The 12124-nt window shown below is 34.7% G+C and overlaps 2 protein-coding genes across 3 annotated transcripts; both read left to right on the top strand.

The window, feature by feature from the left end:
• The first annotated feature begins 314 nt into the window (after window positions 1-314).
• Window positions 315-6916, top strand: LOC105633051 (kinesin-like protein). The gene is made up of 17 exons (XM_012215565.4): window positions 315-759; window positions 843-905; window positions 994-1122; window positions 1745-1828; window positions 1937-2062; window positions 2161-2220; window positions 2305-2358; window positions 2481-2573; window positions 2762-2857; window positions 3151-3299; window positions 3501-3650; window positions 3870-3999; window positions 4089-5117; window positions 5203-5292; window positions 5372-5515; window positions 5604-6359; window positions 6448-6916. Exons 1-17 carry the CDS (start codon window positions 469-471, stop codon window positions 6688-6690), a joined length of 3687 nt encoding a protein of 1228 aa, XP_012070955.1. The 5' UTR covers window positions 315-468; the 3' UTR covers window positions 6691-6916.
• Window positions 6917-7226: 310 nt separating this feature from the next.
• On the top strand, window positions 7227-10762 carry LOC105633050 (chloroplastic import inner membrane translocase subunit TIM22-2). Of its 2 annotated transcripts, XM_012215563.4 has the most exons (5): window positions 7229-7517; window positions 8770-8834; window positions 9372-9444; window positions 9524-9577; window positions 10330-10762. In XM_012215563.4, the coding sequence occupies exons 1-5, from the start codon at window positions 7328-7330 to the stop codon at window positions 10602-10604; spliced, it is 657 nt and encodes a 218-aa protein (XP_012070953.1). In that variant the 5' UTR covers window positions 7229-7327; the 3' UTR covers window positions 10605-10762. The 2 variants fall into 2 exon arrangements, with proteins under 2 accessions (XP_037494603.1, XP_012070953.1); XM_037638675.2 differs by lacking the exon at window positions 9524-9577 and having other exon boundaries at window positions 7227-7517.
• Window positions 10763-12124: the final 1362 nt, after the last annotated feature.

Raw genomic sequence — 12124 nt, 5'->3', positions numbered from 1 at the left:
TTTTTTCATATTTTCTCTTGATATATGACCAATAATTATTATTTTAATTTAATAATTTTTTTAAAAAATTAATATTAAATGAGACATACAGTCAATTTACTCACTAATCTATTATAATTTCAATAAATTTAATAATTTTTTTAAGAAAAGTGACGTGACAACTATTGTGAGAGAGGGTAATTATCTTCAGATACCTTAAAACTCGCGTCTTAACAAATGATTTAGGCACAAGATTAGTGGCATTAATGTCATTCCAACAACATCAAGTTTTTGTTTTTGAACTGAAAGAGGAAACCATAATTTAAACACAAATCTCATTTCTCAACGGTCATCACTCTCTCAACATAAACTTTCTTTCTCCTCTTCCCTCTCTCCCCATTATTTGAATTGTACTCTCTATCTCTCTCTGCATCAAGCACTTCTACTCTCTTGAACTAACAGGAAACAAACGAAAGTTGAAAAGAAAACATGAAATCATTTACAGAGAGCAGCGAGAATCGGTTCGTGGGAAGGATATCAACATCTTCCATTCGCAATTTGCTTCCCAAATCCATTTCCTCCAAGCGCAAGTCCGCCTCAAACCCTAAATTCACAAAAATTTTCACTTCCGAAAATACTCCTCCACCAGATCCCAACATCCAATTTCAAGATCCTCCACTCTCAGCTTCCATCCCCAAGCCGTCGCTCTCCAAGTCCTTTACTTCCCTCAATGACGCAGCAATATCTGATTCATCTCTTTCTCAGGATCCTCCTCTGAAGGTATTCTGTTGTTAAAATTGCGTCATTCTCTTTTCAGTTTAGTGTAGTTATGTTGCTATGACTTAACAATGAAAATTTTGCAGGGAGAGGTTTGCGCATCGGATGGTCGGAATGAAACATTAGCAAGTTCGGATCCGCCAGTGAAGGTTTGTCTTGGATTTTTTTTTTTTTTTTTTTTTAAATTTTATTTGAAGTTAAATTTAGTTCGCTGATTTTATTTCTATTTTAATTTAGGTTGTGGTGAGAATTAGGCCGGTAAATGATCACGAACGAGGAGGTGGAGTAATCCATTCTTCAAATTCATTATCCATTCGTGATCGCAAATTTAGCTTTGATTCGGTTCTTGGCGCCAATTCAAAACAGGTTCGACCCTCTCTGTGTATTTAATTTTAATGTGAGCATGACTTGGTTTGAATTCATTGTTTATGAAATTATTTTACAAATGACTTATGAGAGGAAAAATTGAAGATATAACTAAGTTTAAAATATTTGTTTAGATTTAACTAAAAAAGGCCTGGACAAAAGGATTTAGTTAAATTGTTTTGAGTGATTTGGAGGGAAGAATCTTAAGACATGGTAGACTATTCGTTCTGTTATTTTCCTTTTTCATTACTTTAGTTTATAGGAAACTAAACGTTGGCTTGGGTGTTATTCTGGATTCACAAGATGCTCCGTAGTGCCTGCTACAAACGAATATTCTTTTAACCGCATTCTACAATCTGGTTCTGTTTTTGGCTCAGGAAAAAAAAAAAGTCAGAGAAGAAAAAATTATAGTTCGTATTTGATCATTTCACTTCATTCGTACTAGTGTAGGCAAATGCATGTTTGGAGACTGGAATAACTTCAATTTATTATAGTAGAAACCATGTTAAGATTCTTTTATTTATGTTGGTCTCTTGCCTATCTCTCTAGCCCCCTTAAATTCTTGTTAAACAAATATAGGGCAAGGAATTCTGATTTATGGGCTGTTGACTGTGTGTACCAGGAAGATGTCTTTCAGTTAGTTGGCATTCCTTTGGTTAAAAGCGCGTTAACAGGTTATAATACCTCGATCTTGTCATATGGCCAGGTACATATGATTCTTGTTCTATGTTAACTTCTTTAAAGAACTATCACTTCTTGGTACATGTTTATTACTGTCTATCATAGTTGTGTTAATTTCTTGAATTCTAATTAGACTGGAAGTGGAAAGTCCTATACAATGTGGGGTCCGCCAAGTGCCATGGTGGAGGATTCTTCGCCCTATAGTCACCAAGGCATCGTTCCTCGAATTTTTAAAATGCTATTTTCAGAGATTCAGAGAGTATGTTTTGCTTTTTGACTTTATAAAAATGAATTATGGCGATGCTTAGTTGAGTTCTGTATCTAAATTTCCTTCGAATTGTGCCATGTCCTATGCAGGAGCAAGAGAACTCTGAAGGGAAACAGATAAATTATCAGTGTCGATGTTCTTTTCTTGAGGTTTGAATTTTCTGAGAACTTGTGATCACAATCTGTGCATTTGGTTCATGTTTATCATTTGAGTTTTTACAATTTATATTGCAGATATACAATGATCAAATTGGGGATTTGCTCGATCCCATGCAAAGAAATCTTGAGGTGGATATGTCACGCACCCTACTTTCATTTCTTTTGTTGATACTCCAGCTTTCACTCTTTTGTTCTTGCTTTTCCCATTTTTTGATTGATGGCTATAACCAATTTTATACAACTGGTTGTAGATAAGGAATGATCCTAAAAATGGATTGCATGTTGAGAATTTGACGGAGGAGTATGTGAGTAGCTACGAAGATATAACTCAAATATTGATCAAGGTGGGCACAGAACAATCATTTTGATTAGGATATTTATGAGAATTCTTTAGCTACTACTTTGTATTATTTTGAATTATAACATAAAATTTCTGCTATACACATTCATAGTGGTTACTTTCTCATTTTTTCAAAATTAAATTTTGGTTTCTTTTGCATTTCATATGTCAAATATTTCATATATGATGCAGGGGCTTTCAAGTAGAAAAGTTGGAGCAACAAGCGTAAATTCTAAGAGCTCTAGGTCTCACGTTGTGTTTACTTTCACTATTGAGTCCTGGTGCAAGGTATCATTTGCTGTTGCTTGCTTTGGAACTTAATAGTCGTTGATTATGACCAACATATTTTTACTTTTATTTTCTTATGGAATTTTTTGGTTCACTCCTGAAAGAAGGTTTCTTTTATATTTATGGTCCTTTCATTTTGGATAATTGTGCAATCATGGCTTGTGCTGATTTTAATAATAGTATTTTGGATTACCAATCTTGAGTGACCTTGTAATAGCTTACAAGTCTTGCTGCAGTTATCCATGTGGTTTTTATTAATGTCCTATCACGTGTGGTTATTCATCATATGACAGGAAGCTGCATCAAAATGTTTCAGCAGTTCAAAAATCAGCAGAATCAGCTTTGTTGATCTTGCCGGGCTAGATAGAACAAAACTTGATGATGCAGGTAGAGAAATTGTAAGGGAAGGCAAAAATGTCAAGAAGTCTCTTTCACAGCTTGGGTATGTCACCATGGCAATATAGAATTAACTTAAAAAATTTTACTACAGGGGAAGAAGAAAATTATGATTTCCTTGTCACGATTATATTATTGTGCCTAGGTGGTATTATTTAGAAACACCTTTATTTTGCCAAAAGCTAGTGTCATCACTTGTTCCATCAACTGCTGCACTTTAGTAATCAGATTTATTGCATTTACGTAGGCTGTTGGTGAATGCTCTTGCAAAAGGAGCTCAACTGGGGAAATCTGAAGTTGCACCATATGAAGGATCTTGTTTAACACGTTTGCTGCAAGAATCACTCGGTGGCAATGCAAAACTTACTGTTATATGCAACATCTCACTCGACAATAGGTAAAACTGCAAACTGCATTTTGTATATTGTTTGTGTTAAGAGGTGCTCATGGTTTCAGTATTGCTTTATCACATGAATGGCCTGATTAATTTATTTCCCTTGTCTTATTATCATCAGTTAGGTTACTTCTGAAGTAGGTGTTGAATAGAACTTAATTTCGTTAATACTCAAAACTGCTATTGTAAAACAAGAATTTGCACTTGTGCTTGTTGATGCAGACATATTGGTGAGACATTGAGGACCCTCAGATTTGGGCAGCGAGTTAAATTCATTAAAAATGAGCCAGTAATAAATGAAATATCTGAGGATGACGTTAATGATTTGAGTGATCAGATTCGCCAATTAAAGGTAAAATCTTGTCCTTGGGGATTTTTCTTTCAATATCACACCAAGCAATTGACTTCATGTTAGTTAAATGAGCATCTTGCAATTCCCAGGAAGAACTCATAAGAGCAAAATCAGATGTGCATAGTTCAGTTGGTAATAAAAATGGATACTTCAAAGGGCGAAATGCACGTGAAAGCTTGAACCACCTGAGAGTAAGCCTTAATCGCTCTTTGATATTACCCCGCATTGACAATGATTCTGATAATGAAGTAAATGTTGATGAGGACGATGTGAAAGAACTACAGCAGCAGCTCAATAGGTTACATGGTTCTTTTGAGGAGGACTCAAAAGACCTATCTGATTATAGAAACTCCAGCCACTTTTCTTCTGTAGATGAAAGTTTTGAGACAGACTTGATGAGTGAAGATGAAGAAGTAAATGGTCCAGTAGCAATTGTAGATGAAGAAATAAGCGTGGGGAAACATAAAGATAGTGTTGCATGTGATGAATTAAGTACCCATAATGCCTTCAAGGCTATTGATCCTGCAATTAGAAGTAGCATCTCTATTAGCTTATGTCGTCAGTCTGAAGTTCTTCATGAGCCAACGCTTTCTGAGTCTCCTAAAATTGGAAACACTAGGAGAAGCATGGTAATTTCTTCATCAGCATTTTCGGCAAGTCAAAACAATGTGTCAAAGAGTGCCAAGTCAAATGTAATGTCCCAGTCACTCAAGCAAAGTGAGCAAAATTTGAGCTCAAGTGAGAACATACAATCATCTCTGCGTTCAAGCAAGATATTGCCAGGCCCCACCGAGTCTTTGGCTGCTAGCCTTCAAAGAGGTTTGCAGATTATTGACCATCACCAGCGGAACTCAGCATTAAACAGATCTTCAGTTGCCTTCTCTTTTGAGAACTTGGCTTTGAAACCCTGTCCAGAAGTTGACAAAGCCTATTATCCTGTTCAAAAGTTACCGGAAGAGGCACCAGTGCCAGATGGCCCGTCAACTCCTTTATTCTGTGCATCTTGTCAACAGAAGATCAATGATAACTCTAATGAGGTTCAAGATAGCCTGAAAACATGGATTGCAACAGTTGATGAAGCAGGAAATCCCACTAAACTGACAAATCAGGAGTCTAAAGTATGCTTTCACTTTTTTTCAGCTCAGTGTGATAGCCCATGTTCTTTATTTGTATGATTAAATCAATTGGTCTTTATCTTTGCAGGGTGAAGGCAATTATGCCCATAACAGAGAGAAAGAACTTGAAAATATTTGCAAGGAGCAAGCAGCTAAAATTGAGCATCTGAATTGCCTGGTAATAATTCTTTTAACCCCTCTGAATATGTTCTCCACCGCTCAGAATTTTACTTTACTGACAACTTGAATATCTGCAGGTGGAACAATACAAATTTGAAAAAGAACATTCCATCACAGGACATGATCAGCAAGGAAATAGTCTTGAGGGCTCAAAGAATCAAATAATACCATTTGAGGAATCCAATAATGAAGACTATCACTCACTGAAAGATCAAAACATGGTTAGTTTCCTCTATAACAGAAACGTTGCATAGTCTATTATTAATTTCATTATTTGCAAGTCTCATTTGTTCCAATTGATTTGTGCAGCCTCCAGAAATCATAGAGGAAAAATGTGAAATAAAAGAAGTCCAAGAAGTATCGGATCAAGAGAATGCTTATTTTGATATAAAGCAGAAGGAAGCACTTCTTCAAGAAATTCATAGTTTAAGGACTCAGTTGAAGTCGTACACTGATGCATCATCAGCAAATAAATCTATTAATAAACTGAGATCCTCTTTGTTAGCACAGTCCATTCAATTACGCAAAAGTGTAGATGCCCGATGTGTTAATGAGGAAGAACTTGAGAGGGAGAGACAGAGATGGACAGAAATGGAGAGTGAATGGATTTCTATAACTGATGATCTAAGGATTGATCTTGAATCCAATCGTCGACGTGCAGAGAAGGTGGAGATGGAATTGAAATTAGAAAAGGAGTGTACTTCGGAATTAGATGATGCACTTAGTAGAGCAGTACTTGGTCATGCAAGGATGGTTGAACACTATGCTGAACTACAAGAGAAATACAATGATTTAGTTGGAAAGCACCGTGCAATAATGGAAGGGATAGCAGAGGTGAAAAAGGCAGCAGCAAAGGCAGGAAACAAAGGCGGAACTCGCTTTGCCAAATCACTTGCAGCTGAACTTTCAGCCTTAAGGGTTGAAAGGGAAAGGGAGAAAGAATTCTTGAAGAAGGAGAATAAGAGTCTAAAGCTCCAGCTTAGAGACACTGCAGAAGCTGTTCATGCTGCAGGAGAACTTCTTGTTCGGCTAAGAGAAGCTGAACATGCTGCCTCGGTAGCAGAGGTAACTTATAGAAGTAGCATTTGCTAAGTTTCTACTTGAAAAATGGTATGGCCAGCTATTTGATTTCTTGATTTTGTTATCCAAACAGGAAAACTTTACCAAGGTTCAGCAAGACAATGAGAAGTTAAAGAAGCAAATAGAGAAAGTTAAAAGAAAGCACAAGATGGAGATGATCACCATGAAACAGTACCTAGCAGAAAGCAAATTACCAGAATCTGCATTGCAACCATTATACAGGGAAGAAGATTCTGAAGTAATCCACAACACAATTACAGATGATGATCAGGCCTGGAGGGCAGAGTTTGGAGCCATTTATCAGGAGCATTTTTAAGTCATTCAAAAACACCAATTCTACCTACGGCTGTCACATAACAAACCCTACTTGGGTCGAAAAGCTAGCTATACATAAAAATGGCTGACTACCTGGCGTGATTTTTATTTTTCTTTCAAATTCTTTTTCTTGTATGATCTCTCATATCTGAGAATTGCAAGATGCACCATCTCTTGTTCTTTTAATATTCTTCTTCACAATAAAGATTTGATTGATTGTTTGCTTCTTTTTATCTGTTTTTTCTCTATCTTCTCAAATCCCAACTATAAATATAAAATTTCACAGCAGCCAATTTACCGAGTTGGGATAGAATTCGATATAAAAGTACAAACAACAAGGGCTTTACAACAAGCTACTTACAATGGCTATTAAAATTTCAAACCTGTTACAACAACTTTTGGGTTTCGCATGTTATTGGGTAAACTAGGTCTAGGCCCAAAATATTATTTACTGCTGTACAATTAGAATGGCACCAAACGGCGTCGTATTGTAAAACAAAATGAGATAGAAAGAGAAAGAAACAGGTTACAGGACCGTCTGAAGTGACAGAGCGGCTGCACTTTTTTGTTTGGATATTTTGATAGAATTCACAGTTCAAATCAGAGAGAGAGAGAGAGAGAGAGAGAGAGAGAGGAAGATGGCAACGGCAGATTCTCCAAACAACAATATCGATCCCAATCTCGAAGAAACCAATCAAAATCAAAACCCTAATTCTAATTCTTCAAATGAATTAATTGTTCCTGAGTCGAGCTCTCCGGCCGTCTGCCTCATCCGCTTCGCCGGTGACTCTGCCGGCGGTGCCTTCATGGGCAGCATTTTTGGCTACGGTATTTCCCTCTCTCTCATTCTAAATCTTAAAAGTATATGCTCTTATTAGATTATCCTTGTAATTTTTATTTTTTAGTTAATTTCATTATGATAGAATTTTGGTAAGTACTGGAAATTGAATGGAATTAGAAAAACCTGACAGTTTATTTGCTATTTTAAGTCGAGAAAGATAAATTAGCCTTTGAAAAGATGTTAATTTTGACTTTGTTTAAAATTTGTATCTTTTTGCATTTTGCTGTGTCAGTGACTTTCTATAAGAAAGTTGCGTTTGGTTTTTGATGTTTATATGAGTGATACTGTTTCTTTAGAAAACGTGGCCTTCTCTATGTAGGAGACTTGGAGCCTGATATACTTGTGCTGAATGATGCAATGGGTGGGGATTAGGAACAAATATGTAGCATTTAGTGTGGAGTTCTCATACGTTTAAGCTTCAAATTTTCGTATGAGAAAGGAAATTGAAAAGAAAAACATGTGCATCCAGCACGCAGGGAACTGTTCTAGAAATGAACTAACATTGATCTTATAAGGATGACTTTATGAGCTTTTGCAACTCATTTTGTAAATCCCCAGTTCCCTTTTAATTATTGCGCCACCAACTGTTTTAATTTGGACTGAATAACTTGGATATAGTCTTTCTATTGCCTGTTGGTCACATAGATGAAGTTTGAAAATTTGGCAATATATTTGTCATTTTATTTGATTAGTGAAGAACATATCTGTTGCTGCATTACATATGATGCAAATTTGATCCCAGTAAACATCCAAGTGTTTAGTGATGTTAGGTTTAAGCTATATCACATTTTGAGTGCCTAGTTTGATGTTGTTTTGGAGAGGAGAATTTATATGGAACCAATCAATTATTTGAATATCCATAATTTTCCTCTCGGAGTTAGTGAGTTTGCTGCTAAGCACTTAAGATATGGGCATAGGCAAGGCATGGAAGTTTGGGGGTTATTGATACATCTTCAATTTGTATGGATTTGAGTTCTTTTATTCTTGTCCATTAGTTCCAGAAGTGGAATTCAACTATTCTTAGTTTCAGTTTGATGTAATAATAACTAAGATATGATGTCTAGGATGTGACTGTTCTGGAAATGTACACTCTAGTAGGTTCTTGATGTTTAGCTAGCATTAAGCTGTCAACTAATACTGTGCTGTTTCATATTCCAACTAAAGATCTTTTTTTTTTTTTTTTTGTGTGGATTATTTGGAGATAATGAGATGTGACTAATTGGTATTAATATTTTTCAGGTTCGGGATTGATTAAGAAGCAAGGCTTTAAAGGATCCTTTGTGGAGGCTGGATCTTATGCCAAGGTATAGAATATGGAAGATTCCTCAAAACTTGTTCTTCACAAGAGAATATTTCCTTGTGTTGTAGTTCAAGAAAAGAGATGAAAAAATTGTACCAAATGATTTCTCAGTCATAGTAACTTATTTATACCTAAACATTTTCCACTAAGCAGTGATGAAAGATATAATTTATAGATTTGTCATGCCATGGTTTTATTGTGCTTCTTCGTTGACAGTTCTGCTGCACTCCCATTACTCCTTTCATTGTTCTTCACAAGAAAATATTTCTGTGTGGTAGTTCAAGAAAAGAGGGGAAAAATATTTAACCAAATGATTTCTCAGTCATAGTTATCTAACTTATTTATACCTAATATACCTAATGATTTTCTACTAATGGCGAAGAAAGATACAACTTCTAGATTTTTCATGCCATGGTTTTATTGTGTTTCTTCATTGATAATTGTTCTGCTCTGCCTGTTTCCTAGCTACTATTATCTCCTCCTCTCATTTTGCTATGTCAGTGACATGAAATTCGCTTTAATTTATAATTGCCTGCAACAGACATTTGCAGTCCTATCTGGAGTGCACAGTTTGGTTGTCTGCTTTTTGAAGAAGCTTCGAGGGAAGGATGACGGTATGACATTTTAGCTGTACAGCTGGTTCTTCTGCCTCATTCTTATGTTTATTTGTACTTACACCTTCTGTTGTTGTAGTCATCAATGCTGGAGTGGCTGGATGTTGCACTGGTCTTGCTTTAAGTTTTCCAGGTGTGTAATTCCCCACTCGCCCATTGGAAAAATGAACCCCTCATCAGAAGGGAAATTGGAAATCAATAGCTAATAAACCCAAGCTCAAACTTGTCCATTTTGGCCATTTGTTTTTGTTTCTATTCTCTTTAGTATTACGAGAGCCAACAGAGGCTGGAGGGATCTGGCAAGGTTTTTATATTTAATTTCTTAGGTGATGCATTAAATGAATATAAGATTACAGTTTTGTGGGTAAAAGAGTGGGATGTGCTTTTGTGACTTGTTGTTGGCTTTTTTTTAATTGTATTTACTTGTATGTATCATCAGTAAATATTCCAAGCATATAACATTTTTTGTCTTCATATATTCATTGGAGACATGCATGTCATGCCATCAACATGGGGTTTACCATTTTGATAAATTTCTTCGCATTTTTCAAACATGTGTTTCAATCTCATCCCACCCTCCACAAGTTCAGTGTCCATGTTGATGTTTGTATCATCCTTGAGAAATTTTTTTGTAATATTTCAAATTCTTTTGTTGTGTTATTACTAACTATCAATTGTCGCAACCTTTATTAGGCGGTGTTAATATATATGCCTATGGGTTACATGAGTACTGTATGGAACTTATTGGTTGGCTTTAAATTCTTAAAAATGACTTGATGTGTGCAAATTATAGAGAAGGGAAGGCTTGCATGCTATATGGTACGAACATTTCTGTGTCATTTCTGTTCCTTTGTTTGACTGTTTGAGCTATATGGTAATATGCAGGAGCGCCGCAGGCTCTTTTACAGAGCTGCCTGACTTTTGGGGCATTCTCATTTATTATTGAAGGGCTTAACAAGCAGCAACCTGCACTGGCTCATTCATTTGCTGTGAGAAAAAAGCGCCACTACCATGATGCATCTCGTCTTGAGTACCGTAATGCTCCTCATTCCTTTTCTCTGCCTCTTTCAGTCGCTCTACCAAATGAACTGAAAGCAGCATTCTCTTTTTTCTGCAAGTCCTTAAAGAAACCAACTGGCAATTTTCCTGCTTCCACCTGATAAAAGATTTGGAAAATGATTAATCAATTATGTTTGCTTTTAACATTCTGTAGATTTTTGGTGGTGAAGGTTTACCATGTAAAGCTGTAGTTAGATTCTGAAGCTTCCTGGAAGCTCTATCGATGAAATGGTTCTATGCATTTATGCTTTTCATAGAATTTTGGCCTGCTATGTTTAAATTTGAAGTTGTTGATTAATCTTGCATGCTCTTATATATTACATGTCAATGGAGTTATATTCACCGGTGGGGATGGCGATGGTTTGTGGTTGTGAGTGTTAATTTTCACCGCAAAATGATCGATGCATAGTTTGTTGTGAAGATCTGGTTCAATATTAAAGGATTAGCCGAATCTTAATAAGAGAATAATTTTAATTTAAATAGTAATTTGCTCTATTCGCTTGATAGAGTAAAATTAGCCGAATATTGTTGAATTAATCTTTAACCAACCTTGTTTTCTTTAATTTTTTTTAGAAAGGAAAGGATTCTCATATTAATTAACCAGAGATTTAACTATAATAATAGAATTAATCTTGTTTGAAAATGAAATCTGGACCGTAATACTGCATTTGTTATAAATGAGTTAGAATTTTAGATAACATTTTGTTGTATGAGTTTATAGTAAATTCAAAATTAAAAATTCATTCGTTTTTATTTTCTAAAATAATATTCACATAATAATTTTAAAAAGTTAAAAAGATGGATAGTTTTATCATAAAATTTTAGATTATTTAAATTATGGAATTTATTTATAAATTTTTCCTTTTTTGGTGGAATTTGATTTAATTATATATTTAAATCTATAAAATTAAACTCGTGGAATTCAAATTTTAATTTTTTTATACCAAATACAAAAATTTAAGTTTATAAATAGATTTCATGGAATTCATTTATTTCAAAAAAAAAAATGCAAAATTAACATTCAAACAAGCCACTTTAGATAATGCATGGTAAAGTGATCGAAGAATGTTAATACTATTTACAGTTGATTTTTGCAGCGATTATTTTTCAAAAATAAGTTATTCTCGAAAAAAAAAATTAAGCTTTAGATTAATTATCACTTTAGCATTTTGTATAATAATGTTACTGTTTGATAGATTGTTTGTTATATAGAAATATAAAATGCTGCTTATGGTAAATCTATACTTGGCTATATAGTTGGCTATTTCATTCATAGTTGTTAAGTAATTTGATTTTTCTATATTTGATTTCAACGTTTATCTACTACTTTTGCAAAAAATTTAAGACTCTTTAAGCGGTAAATTGATTTTCTATATTTGATTGTAATGTCTCTCTATTATGTGTTACAATAAATTTAGTATTGAGGGTAAGATTCAAATCCGGATATCAAGCAACTTTTCGTTGATTGTCAAATCGAGACTTCATTGGATTGCTAGGTTATATTATAATTGCAGTTGGTTAAAAAAAAAAAGAGTATAGTTGGTCATTTTAAATCGGAAATGTCTCATTTGTAATTATAAATTGAAAATAAGTGAAAAAGTTATGCATATGAATTCTGAAT

The sequence above is a fragment of the Jatropha curcas genome, chromosome 7 (genome assembly GCF_041381405.1).
Source record: "Jatropha curcas cultivar XTBG-Jc1 chromosome 7, XTBG_Jcur_1.0, whole genome shotgun sequence".
Lineage (NCBI taxonomy): Eukaryota > Viridiplantae > Streptophyta > Magnoliopsida > Malpighiales > Euphorbiaceae > Jatropha > Jatropha curcas.
Note: the sequence above shows the minus strand (reverse complement) of the source record. Positions and strands in the feature narration are given on the sequence as shown.